The 22,500-nt window shown below is 44.9% G+C and overlaps 1 protein-coding gene across 1 annotated transcript in view; it reads right to left on the bottom strand.

Moving 5' to 3' along the window:
- Nucleotides 1-22,500, bottom strand: part of plxnd1 (plexin D1) — a 228,366-nt gene that overhangs the window by 16,450 nt on the left and 189,416 nt on the right. Inside the window, exons 28-32 of the mRNA XM_080732967.1 lie at nt 21,092-21,155; nt 16,213-16,247; nt 14,352-14,456; nt 11,871-12,034; nt 10,245-10,392 (exon numbers count right to left, since the gene is read on the bottom strand). Coding sequence (XP_080589093.1) covers nt 10,245-10,392; nt 11,871-12,034; nt 14,352-14,456; nt 16,213-16,247; nt 21,092-21,155 — 516 coding nt within the window. The remainder of the gene's footprint in view (nt 1-10,244; nt 10,393-11,870; nt 12,035-14,351; nt 14,457-16,212; nt 16,248-21,091; nt 21,156-22,500) is intronic.

Raw genomic sequence — 22,500 nt, 5'->3', positions numbered from 1 at the left:
ATCGTGCGGCAGTTATTACGGCTCCAAATTTGCAAGAACGTTACTTACTTACTTACTTACTTAAGTATGGGGGAGTACAATAAGTGTTTTGCCATTGCATGGCAGGCACACTTAATTAGTCGGTCCGGGTAGGGCCTCGGGCTCAATGAAAAAAGAAAATATATGTTTTAAATTATTTTATTACTTTATTACTATTACTATTACTTTATTACTATTACTCTGAGTAATGAGAACCCGACCATACCCGAACCCGACCCGACATTTAGGGTAGGGTAGGGTCTAAAATGTATGCTAACTAATCGGGCCGGGTAGGGCCTCGGGCCGACCCACTTAGGGCTCAGTTAGGGCCGGGCATTAATTTTCAGGCCCGTTGAGAACTCTACCGTGATGTCACCTGTTTATGCTCATATATGGAGATCCCTGCTCTGAGTATCTGGCATCACTGCGATGTCACCAGTGATGTGTCAGGGGAACCACAGTGTCAAGCGTTACCCAAAGATGCGACGGTTCTGATAGTAAACTGCGACCTACGGTCACAATAAATCAGGCATAAGTGCAACCCCTACACTTAACTTATAGACACCTAATTCCAACAACCAACCGCAATCTTCTCCTAAATGTAAGCCTACGAATCTAGAAATCACACATAAAACAACATTTCAGTTGTGAGGACAAGCCCTTTCTAATACAAGCACGCATGCACGCACGCGCACACACGCACGCACGCACGCACGCACGCACGCACGCACGCACGCACGCACGCACGCACGCATGCACTTTACTTATGCAATTACTTATCGTCACTGTCGGGCAGAAACCTCGTATCTCCAAGTATCAAGTCTGTACGTTTTTTCACCAAGTAAAGCCCTGCTTCATCAAACAAGGCTGTTGCACAAAAGTAGTGAAAACAGCCGATACAAGCACAAGTACAGCCGATACAAGCACACAACGCCTCGCACCGCGAGGCGTTGGTGCGAGGCGTTGTTTGCTTGTAGATCTGCTGTTTTCACTAGTTTAGTTCATTTTTAAAATGATAAATACAAAACGAACGATCTTGGACATACAAGGTTTCCACCCGACAACGACGTTATGCAAGTAGGTTCACTGAGCATTAATATTCTGTGTCATGTCATACAGTTATTACACATTAACACCAGGGAACTGCTCTTTAAAACCACTCTTTTTCTTTTCTTTTTGCCAATTATTCTTTGGGTTATTTTTAGTGGTTGTACAGTACCAGCTCCAGAATTCCCCACACATTCCTGGGCTTGTCACTGCAGTCTTGTCACCGCTGCCCTTATACTGGCTCTCATCCTGCCAGTGAGGAGGCTCCACTGGGAGGGCGGAGCGCCTCCACCCTAACGTCACTGTCGGGCCGAAAACCTTGTATCTCCAAGTTTTAAACTTGTATGTTTTTTTTTCATAAAGTAAAGCCCTGCCCCTGCTTCATCATACAAGATCGTTGCACAAAACGAGTGAAAATGGCAGATCTACAAGCACACAACGCCTCGCGATACGAGGCGCTGTTTGCTTTATATAGATCGTCTATTTTCACTATTTGAAATAGTTTTTTTACCCATTTAGGCCTATTTGAAAAAAGCCTTAAAAACCTAAAGCCGATTTGAAAATTACCCCGTTTTCCTGGAAAAATATTACTCAGCCTCTGTAGCAGCTAGAAACAAAATTCCCAAACTATTTGATAGTTTACGCCTTTGGCTTTCAAAGAACATTTTCAGAAAAACTTCAAATATTTTTCAAAATAAAAAAAAGTTGCTACATACTGTACATGTACTGTAATACACAAAAATGTGTTCCCGGCCTGAGGGGTAACAGCACAAAAATGTGTTCCCGTCCATAATGGGTTGGTTAAAATATCAAAAAAGGGAAGGTTTTGGACATACAAGGTTTCCACCCGACAACGATCCTACACTCCTCAGCGCTCAACGCCCCTCACTGACAGGCACCACAGTGGCTGGTAGCAGCCACAAAGATCACCCTCGTCTCCTGGCCTCCCTCTCGCGAACATGGCCAACTGTGCTCGTATAGTCGCTGGGGCCAAGCCAGAGGCACCGCAGACTACAGTGGTCAAACCTCTGCACCACCCGAGCGCCCACAAGTACAATCTTTTAGTCCAAAGAAATGTTTTTGCGACCGCCAGGTCGCAGTTACTATCAAAACCTCCAGTGGCTGTCAGTCTGTCCGTCACGTCACACTTTTCCCCTACTCATATCTCCACCACCGTTGCCCCTATCTAAGCCAAAATTTGCACACACACTCCTTTTCTCACATGGCCCTCTTCTAGCGCCACCATGATAACGATTCTTGCAAAACACATTTTTGGACACTGCTCCTACAGATTTTGCCCTAAAATCACGCAAAGCGGCACACAGTATCTCTACAGTCATGTCATCAACATGCATCTGTCCCATCTAGCGCCACCATCTGGCCGACTTTTGCAAAACATATTTTTGGACACTGCTCCTACAGATTTTGCCCTAAAATCACGCAAAGCGGTACACAGTATCTCTAAAGTCAAGCTGTCCCATTTCCCATATTCCCTCCTGATTGCCTACCGTTGCCTTCTAAAGTTTGTGTATGCGACGTGACGGTGATTAGGGAGTCTTACTGGTTTATGAACAGAGGAGCTCCTTGGATAGCATGTCCAGAGCGCTACACGTGCAGCGAGTAAGACACCTCCGCTCTCTCTGATTAAGCAGAGGTGTCTCCCCAACCCTCTGCCTCTGCGAGAGTCAAGACATTGATCAATGGCGTTCATCTCTGTAGAACTATTTTCTGGTTGAGGAGCCCAGATACGCTGAGAGCACTGGAGCGCGGTGTTCGGCTGCTGAGAAGAAGAGCGGCTCCGGCGCCATCTTTACCATAGACATGCGTGGCAGAAAGGCGTCGGCAGCTCAAAATATACGACTAGTACTCAAATGTTTTACTTAAAGGGCCACTTCACCTCTGGGACAACCCCACTCTGATGAGCACTAAGAGTTGAGGCATTACATTTTGTATAACACGGTTCTATTGTGAAAATAGCAGATCTACATGCTCACAACGCCACAACGCCTCGCGTTGCAAGGCGTTGTGAGCAAGCATGTAGATCTGCTATTTTCACAATTTCTGCCTCTAATATTTGACAATTTCGCCAATGTTTAATTTGTCATTTTAGAGGTATTAAAAAGTCCTTAAATTGTCACTTTAGAAATGTGCAGATACCCTCTATACACTTAAACTTTATGTTGGTTTGTTTACTGTTGAGGGAGAAAACAATGTTGCACATTAAGTTAATCATCTGGGGACCCCCCAAAATAATTTGTGGGGGTCCCGACCCACAGGTTGAGAACCATTGCTCAAAGGCAGTGGGTACTGGGGGAGGGTTGAGTGTTGCTCGTTCACCACATAAGACTTCTTTCCCTGCCAGTCAGGGTGATGGAACCAGGAGCCTTCCGGCCACAAGCACACTCCTCTGACCTTTAGGCTCACCACTGTCCCCAATTACACACAGTCCTCTTTCACCATGAGTTACAGTCCTGACCACATTGAAGAACCTGCCCAAAGCGCAGTATGCTGCGCACAAACACAAGCATTGTTCGCGATCACTTCAGAGCAAAGTGCAGGAAACGCATCTGGAAGTTTTGTGATGTTTTTTTTTTGTTTTTTTTCCGTTACTGCGTGTCTTTACTGTATGACAGGACAGCAGAGTGACACAGGAATGCAAACAGTGGCGTCAGTTCAGCAAAAGCTAGGGTATGGCAAAGATGGGAGTCCTCGTGGAAAAGAGGCATTACATTTTGTATAACACGGTTCTATTGTGAACTGCGAGGCGTTGTGAGCATGTAGATCTGCTATTTTCACAATGTCTGAAAAACTATTTTTGTCAGCTTTTTACACAGGTTTCTAAGGTTTCTTGGGCTGGATATGGCAGCCTGGAACGGTTGTTCAAGTGCAGCTAAACTTGTCATTTTAGTAAACGTGCCACAATTAACAATAATGCATTGCACCTGTGCAGCTGACCTGTGGAACCTGGGAATATACCATTTTGTCAAGCTGGGGAGAATACAAGTGTGGAGAATATAATTATAATACCTTGTTATGACCATTTTGTTACATTTTGCATTTGTAGTTATTTTACTGTAATTTAACAACATAATAACTAGCGCAGATAGACAAAGAGACATTCATGGATTTATATTTAAAAGTAACTTTTATTTTCCCCCCTGGATCCAGGGTATGGCAGCGGCATACCCCTGCCATACCCAATTGACGCCCCCTGAATGCAAAGAGCAGAGGTCACGCGACACACATGCCGAGATGTAGTCTTTCGTTTTATTCTCATCTCATTGTTATCCCAGGAAAACTTGAGGAAGTGGAGGAACCTTGAAGTACAACAATTTCACTGTCTATAATGCTGCTACCAGCTGTATTTAATGTACATGTGACCAGGGTTGGGGGGGGGGGGGGGGGGGGGGGGGGGTTCATGGCTCCAGGGGTGTCGCACCAAATTCTGGGCCCTGGGTACAAGGATTCACTGCGGGCCCCCCATGAATGTTCTTCATAGGGGGAGGGGGTTTAACCCCTTTAGACTGGGAAAGCATTATCAAGCGTTTATTTTGTGCGTTAACTATTGAAAAATAGCAGATATACAAGCTCATAGCGCGGCACTCGTGCTGCGCTATGAGGTTGTATATCTTCTATTTTTCAATGCGAGCTTGTAGATCTATCTGCTATTTTTGAAAAATCTTGAACATTTGTGCGAGTCTTTGAATATTTCAAATCCTTCTAAGGTTTTTTGAAAAACGATATGTTTCTACCGGTATGTCAGTGGTGCTCAAACTTTTTCATAAGAAGGACCCCCAAAATGATATGTTTTTGGCCACGGACCGGCATCTCAAAATATTTAGTTCCACGGAGGGACCCCCCAGAAGCAGACTTTTCAAAAATAGCAGATCTACAAGCTCGCTGCGAGCTTGTATATCTGCTATTTTTCAATAGCTGAAGTATAGAATAATTAAGGCCCCTCCACCTTGGGCCCTGGTAACTCAGTCCTACTTTCCCCCCCCCCTTGTGACGCCCCTGCATGGATCTGCTTTTGATACCCCCCCATCTCTGGTCATTCATCTTTATGGCCGGTGGGGACATGTTTTATCCACGTTTGTGGTCATACTTTAATTAAATACATGCATTCCCTTTAGGGGAGAATGTAGACTGTCTTTTACAATTATGTTTGATAATGCCACAACTTAGCCGTTTCATTTCAAATATATGTTAATACATTGTGTCATGTCATGCGACTCTGTTTTGTTTGGATTCTCATAAATATTTATGAAACATCAAAACCAATTCGTCTAGGAACCAGACGAATCTGCCATTGGAAAAAAATGGGCGAAAAAAGTCCTCAGCAGATTTGGTCTGGCACCGCTCAGTTGTGATTGGATTTCACTCCTTCCGAAGTTGTGAGGGGACCAATCAGGGCCCAGTATGCAAATATAGGGCGGGTTTACATTCAGACCTTGGAAATGCAGGTTCCACACAGAGGTTCCAGACTAATATCTACAGTAAACAGTGATATATGTCTGGCCATGCCAGGCTACAAAACCATGGGTTGAGCTTAGCTCTGGTCCATAGCCTTAGTGGAGTTCTCACTAACGCTATGTTCCTCTACCTCCCAGATCCTTGGCAAATCCGGAAAGACTCGTTGTCTGGTCCGAAAATAACAAAAACTGTTTCACTGACATATTTGATGACTTTATACTTAAAAAAAGAACATTGATAGTGGAAATAGCCGATGTGAGCTTGTATAGCTGCTATTTCTCTGGTCTGTAGCTGAGTACATGAATCGGCAGTTTAGCAGCCAAAAATCTCAGCTGCTCCAATGAGCGCGGGGGGTGGGTCTAACGAATATCCAATCAGCGCAGCAGTTTGAAACGATTTCAAACGACGTTAACACACGACAGGCACACATACACACGCGCGCGCTGAGTTCACCAAGCTGTTAATGTTGATTACACGTTTCTGGTCGCAGTTCTGTGTGGAAGCAGTCACTGGCACAGACAGAGAAACACACACACACGCGAGCGCCGCGGCCGTGCGTCGCGACCACCGTGCGTCGCGAGCACCATGCGTCGCGATCACTCGCTCTCAAAAAAGTCCCTCCCCCGTAAATCGTTTAGAATAGGGCACAGTGTCAGACTAAAGCGTGAGCTGAGTCTGAAATCAGGCTAATTTCCACTACTTTTTTAAAAGTGTTTGAAACTATATGAACACTTCTCAAATCTCAATATGGAAACGATTATGACGATTATACAAAAATAATCGCTATTACCTCAAATAATTGCGATTAGACGATTATGCGATAACTGTGACAGCCCTACATGAGAGTGTGTCAGTCAGCTAGTGAATGATGAAGATGAGAGCGTGTCAGTGGAAGGAGAGCACCATTTGATGAGCCCTGGGCTTCCTCCAGGGAGGAAGCCAGTCAGAGAGAGACAGGAAGCACAGAGAGTCTGTGGGGTCACAGTGTCTGAGGGATGAGACGGATCTGGGAAGAGTGAGGACACTGACATGCAATTATACACACACACACACGTACGCGTACACACACGCGCGCGCGGTGCGCGCACGTACACACACACACACACACACACTCGTACACACACACACACACACACACACACACACACACACACACACACACACACACTGGTGTAAAGAAACTAAGTACATTTTACTTAACCCATTCAGAACAGGTACACATCATTGTGTATCATTATTGTATGCTTTAACTATTGAAAAATAGCAGATATACAAGCTCACAGCGCGGCACCGAGTGCCGCGCTGCGAGCTTGTAGATCTGCTATTTTTTTTTTTATCGTGAAAATTTGGATTTTGACCCGATTCTATAAGTGTCTTTTGAATCCTTCTACGGTCTTTGGAAAAACCTATGTTTCTATGTCAGCAATCTGGCCAGCCATCGTCAAAGAAAAGGTCCTTTTCACTTAACTGGAGCTCAGTTAGTCTGTTCTTGACTGAGAGACTACTATGTCAGAGTGGTTCTCGAACCTTTTCATGTGAAGGACCCCCAAAATGATATTTATTTGGCCACGGACCCCCATCTCAAAATATTTAGTTCCAGGGACCCCCCAGAAGCAAAATTTTAGTTACAAACGTTCGCTTTGAAAATACATATATTCAAAGATTTGCACACATTTTCATGACTTTTTCAAAAATAGCAGATCTACAAGCTGTGAGCTTGTATATCTGCTATTTTTCACTGGTTAAAGCATTCAATAATTCTAGGACTAAATGGGTTTAAGTACTGTACTACACTTTTGAGGTATTTGTACTTTACTTGAGTATTTCCAATTTCCAATACTTTTACTTCTACTCCTCTACATCTTTGGATTCAAATATTGTACTTTTACTCCACTACATTTATTTGAAAGCTTTAGTTGCTAGTTACTTTGCAGGTGTCAATTATAATATTATAAAACACACTTTAACCCACTTTAGCCATATTTCATACCTTGGCTACTTTTGGTACTTTAAGTACATTTTGATGCCAATACTTTCTTACTTTTACTCAAGTACATTTTGAATTATTATTATTGAATCAGTATTGATACTTTTACTTAAGTACAACATGTGAGTACTTTTTCCACCTCAGCACACACACAAACACGCGCGCGCGCACACGCACACACACACACACACACACACACACACACACACACACACACACACACACACACACACACACACACACACACACACACACACACACGCACACACACTCAAGCATACACACACGCGAGCACAAATGCACACAAATAGACAGACACAATCAGACAAACACACACACACAGTCAAATGAACATTGTCCAGACGGTCAGACACACACACACACACACACACACACACACACACACACACACACACACACACACACACACACACACACACACACACACACACAGACGGGACTTTGAAGAAGAGATCCCTGTAGCCGCTGACCTTGGATCAGCCGACTGGGGGTGAAATAACATGAGGAGAAGGTAGACAGGGCTGACAGGCTGGGTTCTGGGGGGATGAGGAGGGTTCACATGGGACTCAGGAGACAGAGAGGGGGGGGGGGGGGGGTGCGTACAGGGGCGTCACACCAAATTCTGGGCCCTGGGTACAAGGATTCACTGCGGGCCCCCCCATGAATGTTAACTATTGAAAAACAGCAGATATACAAGCTCACAGCGCGGCACCGAGTGCCGCACTGCGAGCTTGTAGATCTGCTATTTTTGAAAAATCGTGAAAATGTGTTCCAAGAAACCTATGTTTCCATGTCAGTGATGCTCAAACTTTTTCATGTGAAGGACCCCCCCCATCTCAAAATATTTAGTTCCAGGGATCCCCCAGAAGCAACATTTTTGTTACAAATGTTCACTAAAAAATAGATATATTCAAAGATTTGCGCACATTTTCACGACTTTTCAAAAATAGCAGATCTACAAGCTCGCAGCGCGGCATTGGTGCCGCGCTGTGAGCTTGTATATCTGCTATTTTTCAATAGCTAAAGTTACTAGGGCCCCTCCACCTTGGGCCCTAGTAACTCAGTCCCACTTTCCTACCCCTTGTGACGCCCCTGGGTGCGTAGGAGAGACTTCTTATAAAACCACATGCACGCAGTGTCACTAAATCCAGAGCTTTATTGTTAGAGCATGTCCAGATTTATGACTTTGAACCGTGGACACTCTCGTCTGTCCGACAGTCTGTCTATCCATCCGTACAGTGGATGTACACTATATATCTGCGTGTATAAACACGGTGTTATATATATGGCCTCTTTGCGGGGGACCGTGTGTGCGTGCTCGCCTACTTACAATGTGGATTTATGTTGAGTGTGTTGTGTGTGTGTGTGTGTGTGTGTGTGTGTGTGTGTGTGTGTGTGTGTGTGTGTGTGTGTGTGTGTGCACGCAGAGGGCGAGGTCGCGCAGGACGGAATTCACTATTAATATATCGTCGCTGAGGGACAGAAACCTCGTATCTCCAAGTTTCAAACGTGTACATTTTTTCGCAAAGTAAAGCCCTGCTTCACCATACAAGGCCGTCGCACAAAAGTAGTGAAAACAGCAGATCTACAAGCACACGACGACTCGCGGTGCGAGGCGTTGTGTGCTTGTAGATCGGCTGTTTTCACTAGTTTAAATCATTTTTTTAAATGAAAAATGCAAAACGAACGGTTTTGGACATACAAGGTTTTCACGCGACAACAACGATATATCGGACTAGTTACCCATATATGGAGATCGCTGATACCCATACAGTATATGGAGATCCATGTATATGGAGATATGGGCATATTGGTTGGTTCGGCAGGTTTCTACAAAACAAATTAGTTTCATACAACTAACTGTACATTGTGCCAAGCACAGTAATGACAGGGGAAGAAGCTAAAGAACATCAAAAATCTGAGCTATCCGTGTGCAAAGGTCGGAGTATGTAGGACCAACTGTGTGCAGTAAGACCCCAACATAGACTGTAAAAAATATGGACAGTGGGAAGCCATTGGTTTCAATGCAGCGAAAATGAAGCTTTTTTGGCCCTTGGTATAGGTGTCGCCATCATTGTTTTAATGGTACCAGAGGAAGGCTATTGGCTGCCAATGGCCACGTGCAACTGCAGGGATACATGGGACATTGTCTGGACCCCAGCATGCTTACTCGCTTATTCGTGTGTGTGTGTGTGTGTGTGTGTGTGTGTGTGTGTGTGTGTGTGTGTGTGTGTGTGTGTGTGTGTGTGTGTGTGTGTGTGTGTGTTAGGGTATTCACGAATAGTGATTTTTAGTATTCGAATTATTCGACCTCAAAGTATTCGAATAGTCGAATATTCGACAGGACTGGCCAAACTGTCAAATATTAAGTAAGCAAGAGGCGAACATTGTGAAAATAGCCGATCTACATGCTCACAACACCTCGCGTTGCGAGGCGTTGTGAGCATGTAGATCTGCTATTTTCACAATATTTATCTGCAGAACCGAGTCACATTAAATGTAATAGCTACAATTCTAAGTGCTTGTCAGGGAGGGGGTCCCCAGTTCAATATTATGTTTATTTTGGGAGTCACGGCCTAATTCTTTTTTTTTTTAAATCTTTTTAAGAGAAAACAATAAAAATTGAAATAAGCGAATATTCGACTTTGGTGAACAACATCGAATAGTGAGTGTGTGTGTGTGCGTGCACGTGTCTCACCTTGCCCAGCTGCAGGTCCGAGATGGAGCAGGCGTCGATGAAGGCCTGGGCGATGACGGACAGACAGGCGTCCATGTGGTCCGTCTTGTCGATGTCGAACACAAACTGAGGGTTCTTCAGGATGTTCACCCAGAAACGCAGAGGTAAGCTGCGAAGGAAGGGGCCCAACGTACAGTGAGGCAGTGGTCCTCAACCTTTCAGGCCGCGACCCCCAAAATAATCATATTTTAACCGGGGACCCCCCACCCTGAGGCATTACAATTTGTGTAACGCGTTGCGAGGCGTTGTGGAGCATGTAGATCGGCTATTTTCACAATTTCTGTCTCTATAATTTGACAAGTTAAATGTATCATTTTAGAGGTATTAAAAAGTCCTTAAATTGTCATTTTAGAAATGTGCATATACCCTCTATACACTAAAACTTTATGTTGGTTTGTTTAATGTAGTGTGAGAAAACAATGTTACATATTAAGCTAATCATCTGGGGACCCCCCAAAATCATTTGGGGACCCCCCCTGGGTCCCGACCCACAGGTTGAGAACCACTGCAGTAAGGTAGTGAAACTACTTTATCCACTCTCTTTAACCACTTTCCGTTCACAAAATATACTTTAGAACGTCTTTAAAATACACTTTAGAATGTCCCTTTCTGCTAAGCAGCAAGCTTTATACTAATTTGATTTACAGCCGGACAAAGACGAAACGGAAGTGGGGGGCAGCCACTTTACTCCCTTCGCATTTTCAGAGCTTCACTTTAGGCCATGGGTCTTCAACAGGGGGTCCAGGACCCCTAGGGGGTCCTCAGAGTTACTACAGGGGGTCCTCCAAAACTTTGAGGGATATAAAGTTTTTTTCCTCTTTTTTTGTTAACCACTTAGGGGCTTTTAAGTCGTGACATCATTTTGTAGTCAGACCTCCAAGCAGATTTATTATCAATATCTGTCCCTCGCTATTTCAACAGATCCGAGACAAAAATAACGACTAAAGTATAGTTCTACCACTTTCCTTTCAACAACACAGAGAAGAAAAATTAGTAAATAGTAAAAATAGTAAAAAGATTCACTTTTTTGGGGGGCAAAAGTTCTCCTCTGCCTACAAAATGATGTCAGACTTAACAGCCCCATAGTGTCCATATTTGGAGAACTTTAGCCAAAAATAGCAGATCTGCGAAGAGGTGTGAGCATGTAGATCGGCTATTTTTGGCAAAGAGCTTTGGTGTAGAGGGGAAAAAGAGCAGACTAAGTACAGAGTGAAAGGTCAAGTGTATTAAGTATTGACGGTTCAAGTGGTTAAATATCTGAAAACACAAATTGACATGAATCCAAAATACACTGATGAACGTGCTGTCAAACAATGAAACTACATGGAATCTATGAACAGGTTGTGGGGGTCCCTGCTTCATCTCTCTCTCAACTAAGGGGTCCTTGGCCTGAAAACGTTGAAGACCCCTGGTTTAGGTGTTTAGGCAGAAGCATTTGGAAATTGTGAGAGCTGACAGTGGCTTTAGAGACGATATCGTTTCGCAGCGGTCATATGAAAAAGTGCATAGTCTAGTCTCGTGGAGATCTCTACGCAAGACTTACTTGCCAGACCTTTTTGTTGCTACAGTATAGCGTCAGCCTCTCACCTGTTGGTCTTCCAGATGTGCAGCGTGTCTGGGTCCGTGATCCCTCGCTTGGCAGCCTGCTCCTCCAAGAAGTCAAAGAAGTACTTGACCGCGAACGGCGGGCGCTCTGGAGGGATGCTGAGGATGGCTTGGAACAGGTCATCCAGGAACTTCTGCAGCGTTCCCTGTGAAGGAACAACATCCACGGGATTGAAGCAACGGAAGCTGACACGTTAACAAAAAGCACAAGTAAGGTAAGTGCTGTGAAAACATAGGACATTTTAACAACTCTCGACCTGACGTCCTTATTTGGGTATGTCATCATGGGTGACAAATAGTATAAATAGTAAAGTGTCACATCGCGACATGTTGTGACCTTAGATAGATCTGCTATACAGTAGGGCTTAAAGGACAACTTTAGTTTTTTTACAACAAGGGTTCATATTTTAGGGTTAGGGTAGAGAAAAGAAAAGATGAGTGTTAAAACGTTTTCATTTACTTCTTTCTATCGTTTTAGCGATTTTAATGACATTGATTTCAGTGGTTGGGGGCATGAGTGCAAGTGGCTAAATATGTATTTTTAGATACAATAACACAATTCCCAAGATGCACCACAATCTGTCATGGGCAGATGACTTATGGGGGCTAGTAGTGTTACTGTAAATAGTAATAAAGAAATTCCTGGCTTATTGTGTCTAAAAAGACACATTTAGGCACTTGTACGCATGCCCCCATGCACTGAAATCAAAGTCATTAAAATCGTTAAAACGATAGAAAGAAGTAAATGAAAACATTTTAACACTCACCTTTTCTTTCTCTTCTAAAATATGAACCCTAAAAACAAAGTTGTCCTTTAACCACCAGATGAATAGACCAGAATAGCCTCCCTATTCTGGGCATGTAGGTTCAAGGTTCAAGGTTCAATTTTATTTGTCTCCCAGGGGAGAAATTTGTCTTGGAGACAGAGTCACAGCTGCATACATATAAACACTTAACAGAAAAAACAAAACAAATGTACGGTAATAATAGATGAACATAGATGAAAATAGCAGATCTACAAGCTCATTGTTGTGAGCTTGGTAGGTCAGCTATTCTCGGTGAAGTGATTTAGTGTAGAGGGTGAAATATAAGAGGCTCCAAGTATAGATCCCCGGGGGACCCCGGTCAAACAAAGTAAGTTGTAAAGTGATTAATACCTCTAACTGAAATACCTCCAATAGCTAATGTCTACTATACACAGCAACATCCCCAGTGTGTAACTAACGTTTAGTCAAAAAGAAAACACTGGATCCAAATGGACCTAAAGTGTGTGGCACCAGGAACATGCACAGAATGTTAGAGAGGCAGGTGCTGGAATTTCTAAAAGGGCCTTTTGGTGGAAATAGCGAAAATAGCAGACCTCCAAGCTCACAGAGAGAGGGTGAGAAGTTCAGTCACCCGAGAGAGACTTGGAGTAGAACCGCTGCTCCTACACATGGAAAGGAGTCAGCTTAGGTGGTTCGGGCATCTCGTACGGATGCCCCCTGAGCGCCTTCCTAGGAAGGTCCTCGATGCATGTCCCACTGGGAGGAGACCCCGTGGCAGACCAATGACCAGATGGAGGGATTATATCCAGTGTTGTAGTGCTAAATTTGGAAGTGTGGGCACTCCCCACGCACGCACGTGCACGCACGTCAATGCACGTGCACGCACGTGCGTCCGTACGACATAACGTTTTTGCTGGCTTAAAACGGGTCTGCGCGGCTGCAGAAATAGCCTTAGACCAGTGGTTCTCAACCAATAATTTGATGACCGGATCATCAGCCAAACTTCCCATGCAAAATAGCTCCACAACTGATATTTCCAATTAATTAATCCATTTTCAAATCTTATATTACCATCTGCTGCTCATTTCAGCACGGCTGGCGAGCCTATTTCAACCAATTGCTGGGTCAGAACGACCTGAAAATATAATATCAACTGACTTGACTTGAGAGAAGTGTGGGCACTCTGTACCCCTGCGTTCCCCCCCCACTACATCCCTGATTATATCTCCAAACTGGCTTGGGAACGCCTCGGTATACTCCCTGAGGGAGTGGAGGAAGTTGCTCGGGATAAGGAAATCTGGAGGTCTCAGTTGGAACTGTTACCCCCGCGACCCGATTCCGGATAAGCGGTTGAAGATGGATGGATGGATGGATACCACACTGAACTAAGCATAATCAATTCAAGACTGGAGATGTGGCATAACGGCATGGATTTCTACACAGAGAGGGCAATTCTTTCAACATAAGATGCTGCATTCAAGTTCAGGAGAGTTTGCACAAGGCAATTTTCTTGAATGCTGCCTTCAGGTGTGGCATGGTAAGAAGGCATTTGCATTTCTTTCACCATAGTAAAAACTGCATCCATGGTCTGGAGAGACGGCACTTTTTACTGATGGATAAAGCTAGGGGCCTTTGATGTCTATGTGTGCACGTGCCTGTGTGGCACCCGTTGGGGCGTGACTGGGTGTGCGCTCACCTTGGTGGACAGTAGGCGCGTTAGGTAGATCTCGGGCAGGACCTTCTTGCGGTGGCTCTGCCGGTGTGACCGCTTGTGTTCCTGCAGATCGTCGTTAGGCAGCACCTGTGACACCGAGGTAGGCCAGAACACATCGATCAATAGGAGCTAAATGAACGCCTTTGTGCCTCTACAGCGTCTGCTTTGTCGATTTGGAGAACAGGAGTCTCGTGGCGCTTGCATCAGACATGTGATCCAAGAGACCAAGTCAGGGTTTTTTTTTTCTTCTTTTTTTCTGAATAACATATGGAATTTAGGGAAGTGCTGGGAGTTGGAAAGGGGAAAATCTTTTTTTTTTTTTGTACATTGTATCATGTGTCTGTCACGCTCAAGCGTGTCTAAATGGTGGTTTGACGGAAAGAAAGAAAGAAAGAAAGAAAGAAAGAAAGAAAGAAAGAAAGAAAGAAAGAAAGACAGACAGACAGACAGACAGACAGAAAGAAAGAAAGTGAACGAAACAATGAGAGACATTGATTGATTGAAGACTTTATTAGAAGTTTGCATAGGAAAGAAAGAGTACAGTTTCCTGACGGTACAGTTCACTGGTACAAGGTCTACTAAAAGGAGATCCTAGAGAAGACTAAGCTTATTTCCATAGGAAACCATTAGAGTATCTCATATACTTGACAGAACACAGTACTATGCAGTAGATATGGTCAGGAAAAGGGGGGAAAACAAGAAGAAGACAGAGGGCAAGAGCGACAGAAAAATATTGAAAGAAACAAAGAAAGCAAGAATAAAAGAAAGGAAAAAAAGATTCTCTTATTCCTTAAAAAAGAAGAAAGGGGGAAAAAAAATGGCACGAAGAGAAACGTGTTCCAGTGGAACTCATTATTCTAAAGTCAAAGGGCCCATATCTCGGGTTGACTTTTATAAAAGAGCTTAAGCGGCATTAGCGCTGTCATGTCCCCTCAGCAGCTTTCCTTATTCACCTCTGCTCACCCCCATTCCCTCCGCCGTCCCGGGGCGAGCGAGCTCCAAACCCACTGACACCGTGAGGGAGAGAGAGAGACAACCTGCCTGCCGCAATAATAACTACCAGACCCTCCCGGCAAGGGGTGTCGCACCAAACTCCTGGCCCCGGGTGCTTTAACTATTGAAAAATAGCAGATCTACAAGCTCGCAGCGCGGCACTCGGTGCCGCGCAGCGAGCTTGTAGATCTGCTATTTTGGAAAAATCGTGAAAATGTGTGCAAGTCTGAAGAATATTGAATATTTCATATCCTTTTATCCTTTTTTGAAAAACCCATGTTTCTATGTCAGTGGTGCTCAAACTTTTTCACGTGAAGGACGCCCAAAATTATATTTATTTGGCCACAGACCCCCATCTGAAAATATTTAGTTCAAGGGACCCCCCAGAATCAAAATTTGAGTTACAAATGCTCGCTTAAAAAATACATATTATTTAAAGATTTGCAAACATTTTTACGACTTTTCAAAAAGCAGCGCTGCGAGCTTGTACATCTGCTATTTTTCTCAAAATAGTTTTTTATTGGATATACCATACATTATACGTAATGTTATGTTACACCCTTTTTTTTTTTTTTAAGAGAAATTGCACACAGCAGGACAACCATACAAGACATATCAACAACATAACATACAATGACAGCTTAAAAGCAAACATCTGCTATTTTTCAATAGCTAAAGTATAGAATAATTAGGGCCCCTCCACCTTGGGCCCTAGTAACTCAGTCCCACTTTTCCCCCCACTTGCAACGCCCCTGCCTTCCGGTCCCGCCCACAACAACAACACAAGCGTTTCTCTCCCGCATTGTCTGCGAGGAAGTGTGTATAAAACAAAACTAAAAAGTATACTCACCAAATGAACATACTTCTCCGTGTCCAGGTCTTTGGCTAAAAGAGAGAGAAAGAGAAAGAGAACAACATACGGCGTGAAAAACAATGAGCAATCAGCGGAGGTGGTGGAGGTGAAGAGAGAATTGAGACGAGACAGGAGGAGGACAGAGGGGGAGGGGGACGGGGAGGTGGAGGGCGGGTGACAGATAGCGGTAGAGAAAAGAAAATAGGCAGACCGAAGGGGGGGGAGAGGAGAGAGGGAGATAGTGTGCATGCAAGAGAGAGAGAGAGAGAGAGAAAGTGATTAAGGTGGACGGCGGGGGAGGGTGGGCGGGTGGGGGAGGGGGAGGGGCCGTCTGCTCTGGAATGAAAGAGAAAGATTACGAGTGAAAGGCGAGGAGAAAAGTGAAGGAGGAGGGGGAGAGATTAGGGAGAGAGACAGAAACACTATGAGACCGTGATTGGCTCTGGAGCCGACGTAATGAGAGAGTATAATGCCCGGCTCGGGCGTCGTTAGGGGGAGCGAAGCGTTTTAAAGAAAAGAAACCTCCGGCTTGCTTTCTAAACATAAACGTAAATACAGAAACGTACACCTCATCATCTTGAGTTTGTGGCGTTTCGAAGCCTTTATTTGACAGTGGAGAGCAGGGACGTGCAGAGGATTTTAGAGAGGCAGGGGCTGGCATTTCTAAAAGGGCACTTTTGGTGAACATATCGAAAATAGCCGACCTCCAAGCTCACAACGCGTCGCAGAGTGAGCTTGGAGGTCGGCTATTTTCGATGTTTGATTTCTACACGGAGAGGACAATTATTCTTTCGACATAAGATGCTGCATTCAAGTTCAGGAGAGTTTGGATGAGCCAAATTCTTCCTTCAAATGGCATGGAAAGAGGGGCATTTGCATTTCTTTCACCATATATTAAAATATGCATTCATGGTCTGGAGAGGGCACTTATTACAGACGGATAAAAGGGCAGGGGCTCAAGCCCCCTTTTGATGTCTATGTGTGCACGTGCCTGAGACAAATTATATTATGGGAATGACATACAGCAAGTAGTTCTCAAAGTGAGTTCCTTGGCAGGGTTTCCAGGGGGTCCCCAGAAAAAAAAATGTCAATAAAGCATCACAATAATTGCTAACCACATTGTATTCTTTGGCTATTCAAAAATAGCAGATCTACAAACTCCAGAATTATGAGCTTGTAGATCTGCAATTTTTTCCAAATTATTTTAAAATCTTTGAATAACTAACCCTTTGAATAACTAATTTCTGAAAATTCTGAAAAGGTCGGCAGCAAAATACATATCGTCGTTGTCGGGTGGAAACCTTGTATGTCCAAAACCGTTTGTTTTGTATTTATAATTTTAAAAATGATTTAAACTAGTGAAAACAGCCGATCTACAAGCCCACAACGCCTCCCACTGTGTGCTTGTAGATCAGCTGTTTTCACTACTTTTGTGCGATGGCCTTGTACGATGAAGCAGTGCTTTACTTTGAGAAAAAATGTACAAATTTGAAACTTGGAGATACAAGGTTTCTGCCCGACAGTGACGATATCAATCTGGGGGGTCCTTGAAATTAAAAAGTTGGGAGAACCACTGACACAGAGCTTAATGATCTGGCCGGCCAGGAATCAAACCAGGGACTGGTTGATCAGGGTATTCTGCGCCCCAATATAGTACGTATATTCACCTACTCTCACATAAAAACCCAGTCTTTACACTTAAACACACAAACACAAACAGAGCACTATAGGTATGGGACGATAAGCGATATTATCGTTTATCGTGATAAAAAACACTCACGATAATCGTATCGTGGAGATTTAATACATCGTGATATCATCCTCCGTCATGCACTGGGATCAATTCACCTTTTATTTGCCGAGCTGCATATCCGGTACCACGTAAACCCTCTATAATAATTGGTAAAAGGCACTCGATACAGTTTTTTCACTCTCTATCAAATGTCGTTGCCAAAAAATAGCCGATCTACAAGCTCACAACGCGCCACGTTGTGACGCGTTGTGACGCGTTGTGAGCTTGTAGATCTGCTATTTTTTGGCAAATGTTCCCGCCCCAGGATAATGGATTTTGATTATCATGATAATACTGTAAATCGCGATTTCTTTGGTCACAATAATCGTGATATGACATTTTCATATCATCCCATCCCTACAGAGCACCCTAACCCAAACTGGCGGTAGGTAGGTAGGTGGGTAGGTAGCTGAGGTGCCCTCATTAAGGGGGCTTGGCTGTGCCAGCGCTGCTGGCATCCCAGCAGGCCTCGCTCCATCCAGACCCCCTTCACTGATCACAGGCGGACAGGAAGGTGTTTTATATTAACTTGGGAAGCACCACGGCCCCATTAGGACCGCCGGCTGGCTGCTTTGAGCTGGCGGCCAGGTTTAACCCAGGTTGGCCTGGGTTCTTGGCCCCGTATGAATGAGAGGGAGAGGAGTTGATGGACAGAGCACTGACCAGAACTGAGCTCTGGTCTGGTACTGATTACACCAGCAGGGGCGTCACAAGGGGGATGGGTGGGGAGTGGGACTGAGTTACCAGGGCCCAAGGTGGAGGGGCCTGGAATTATTTTGTACTTTAGCTATTGAAAAATAGCAGATATGCAAGCTCACAGCGCGGCACCGAGTGCCGCGCTGCGAGCTTGCAGATCTGCTATTTTTGAAAAGTCGTGAAAATGTGCGCAAATCTTTGAATATACGTGTTTTTTAAGCGAACATTTACAACTCAAATTTTGCTTCTGGGTGGTCCCTGGAACTAGATATTTTGAGATGGGGGTCCGTGGACAAATACGTATCATTTTGGGGGTCGTTCACATGAAAAAGTCTGAGTACCACTGACATAGAAACACAGGTTTTTCTAAAAACCGTAGAAGGATTTCAAATATTCAAAGGATTGCACAAATATTTCAAGATTTTTCTAAAATAGCAGATCTACAAGTCGTATATCTGCTATTTTTCAATAGTTAAAGCACAAAATAATGGGTTCCCAGTCTAAATGGGTTAAACCCCCTCCCCCTATGAAGAACATTCATGGGGGGCCCGCAGTGAATCCCTGTACCCAGGGCCCAGAATTTGGTGCGACGCCCCTGTACACGAGGCAAGACCCCTGACAGAAATGGATAAAGCCATTAAGGGCCGTGGTGGACACTGCAAAATCCTCCGAGTGCTCATTTAACTGAGAGTGTACAAATAGAGCCAAAAGGACCCGTAAACTCCGTTTGGCCCGTAAAATATTTCAGACACTTTTTTTACACCTCTGTAGTTGAAGTTGACGGTTGAGAGTGTACACATTTTGCCAAATGGACCAGTAACTCTTGAGCTCAGTCCACACTAATGCAACGAGTTGCAACTTGCAACCATTTGCAGCAGTCTGAATTGACCCGTTGCAGGTGCAGTTTTGAGATTCTGTTGCACTTGCAGCTTGTTCTATCATTGGTGTGGACTGGGCTTTAGAGCATATAAGTGAAACCTATGGGTGTTTGTTTTCCATTAAGTACACTCTCAGAGCTATGGGCCAGGGCTTTGCCCTCGGATAAATCTCCATATTTCTGACGGCACGGAGATCCCATGTCCCTTACATTTGTGGCAGAGAGAGAGAGAGAGAGAGAGAGAGAGAGAGAGAGAGAGAGAGAGAGAGAGAGAGAGAGAGAGAGAGAGAGAGAGAGGGGAGAGAGAAAGAGAGAGAGAGAGAGAGAGAGAGAGAGAGAGAGAGGAGAGAGAGAGAGAGAGAGAGAGAGAGAGAGAGAGAGGGGAGAGAGAAGAGAGAGAGAGAGAGAGAGAGAGAGAGAGAGAGAGAGAGAGAGAGAGAGGGGTCCGGTCCATTTGAAGAATCATAATCCAGCATTTTGAGGTGAAAACATGGAGAAAGTACAGGCTTAATCATAAATTTGCTGAGAGTGAGAACCATAAGTTATGGTTTAATGTTACTTGGAGTTGGAGGAGAGCAGAGCTGGTCAGTCAGGCTAACTAGCGAGTCCAGAGTCAGACCGGCTGTGGCTGTTGGTGTTGCACTGATCGGTTTGACCTTTTTCTTTTTTTTGCGTCTTTTTGTTTTTGTGTGTGTGTGTGTGTGTGTGTGTGTGTGTGTGTGTGTGTGTGTGTGTGTGTGTGTGTGTGTGTGTGTGTGTGTGTGTGTGTGTATCTCCGTGCTGTCGGTGCTATTCCATCGGAAATAGCACTACGGTCCCTTTGCCCCCGAGATATAGGTCATCTGACCCAACACTTGCCATTTCTTATTAAAGAAACTTGCATTGCATTCTTGAATTGAGCAGAACTTCCTTCACCTAAATCATATACTTTTCAGTTTTCTAGCAAACGTGAGTGCTACGTGTTTCCTCCCCCAATAATACCCTTAAATGAACTCTCAGGATTCTTCTGTCTTCCATTCCATTCCGTTCTGTGATTTTCAAGCTGCTCAGCGGGTCAATCGGTGCCTTATATTTCTCCATAAGTTGACATGTGTTAAAGGAATACATCTTCAACATCGAAATTATGTCCACGCCAAGAGAGCATAAAGAACGGGGCTGCGGTAGCGCTCACGCACTGGAGGCCTAGACGCGTTGTGACTGATTAAGTGTGAGCGTGTTTATGCGTCTACGTCGCGCTGAGGCCGCGAGAGTGCGTGTGTGCGTCTGCGGTTACACGCGGTGTTGTTTATACGACCGTATCACGTTCACAAGACGGAGTGTGCTGCGCGCGGTTTCCTGCGACCGAGGGAGTGTGTGTGTTTATCTAAAGTGTATTTAAGTGTGGGTGACATGGTGACAGCGCGCGTGCGTGTGTGTGTGTGTGTGTGTGTGTGTGTGTGTGTGTGTGTGTGTGTGTGCGTGCGTGCGTGCGTGTGTGCGAGCGTGTGTGCGTGCGTGTGTGTGTGTCGTACCTCTCCCCAGGGTGTTCTCTCGCTTGTCTTTCATGCTCATGGCGAACGATGCGCCCTCTGGGATCTGGAGCGGTGGAGAGAGGTGGAGAGAGACAGTGAGAGAGAGAGAGACCAGGGACGTGCAGATAATATTAGAGAGGCAGTAGTCTCGCGTAGCCAGACAACTATTCCACAATCTCCGAATGCTATATAGAGTCTGGAACGGCAGCTCCCGAACGGCAAGTAGCGGAAGTAGTCACTGCTACACGGAACTGTAGTCCCACTGGAAACATAACAGAAGCACACTCGCACAGACAGAGTCATTCGGGCGTCATATTCTTGTAATGGGTGTATAGTTTAAGAAAATATTTGAAAATATCATGAAAGTAACAACAAGTAACAACACCAGAGAAAGACGAAATAACACCCCAAAATGTTTTGCAAGGAGACATAACGCTTCAAGGGAGCGGTTGCGTCACATCCGCTCTATCTCGCACTCATCGTTTCTATTTCCGTGCACCAGACTGTATGCCGGGAGCATTTGCAAATCGTGGAGGCAACAGTCTGGCCACGCGAGACTAGAGAGGCAGGTTCTGAAACTTCTAAAAGGGCCTTTTGGTGAAAATATCGAAAATAGCAGACCTCCAAGCGGAGGTTGGCTATTTTCGATGCTTGGTTTCTACGCATAGAGGACAATTCTTTCAAGATGCTGAGTTCAAGTTCAGGAGATTTTGGACAAGGCAATTGTCTTGAATGCTGCCTTCAGGTATGTCATGGAAAGAGGGGGCATTTGCATTTCTTTCACCATAGTAAAAACTGCATTCATGGTCTGGGGAGAGGCCACTTTTTTACAGACGGATAAAAGGGTAGGGGCTCAAGCCCCCTTTGACGTCTAAGTGTGCAGAGAGAGAGCGGACAGGAGGTCAAGGGGTCAGGGGTGAGCCAGGGAGCACCAGCACAGCGTCATTAAGCTTGCCCTCTAGGGGACAGTGGTGCTGAGTGGCGTGCACGTGCACGTGCACGTGCACATGCGCGTGCGTGTGTGTGTGTGTGTGTGTGTGTGTGCGTGCGCTGTGCGCGTGCGTGTGTGTGTTTTGTGCGTGCGCACCTAGAGTGGCAGTAAGTCCGCAGGAGGTTGGCTGGGCTCATTAAAGTCAACCCACAGTGAAATGGATTGAACAGCCTCTGCCAGTGAACCCAGACTGTTAGTACACACGCACACACACATACAGACACACACGCACACACACACACATACACACACACACACACACGCACACACACGCACGCACACAGAGCTCGGCAATGAACCCAGGCTGTTGGTACACGCTGTGGCTCATTGCCTTCACAGCTCTCCTCTCACGACTCAGCAAAAACTAAACACTAAACACTTAACAGGCACAGGTAACAGGGTCAGAGTTCAAGGGTCA

The sequence above is a fragment of the Nannobrachium achirus genome, assembly GCF_963921795.1.
Source record: "Nannobrachium achirus genome assembly, chromosome: 9".
Lineage (NCBI taxonomy): Eukaryota > Metazoa > Chordata > Actinopteri > Myctophiformes > Myctophidae > Nannobrachium > Nannobrachium achirus.
This window is presented reverse-complemented; position numbering and strand designations above follow the sequence as displayed.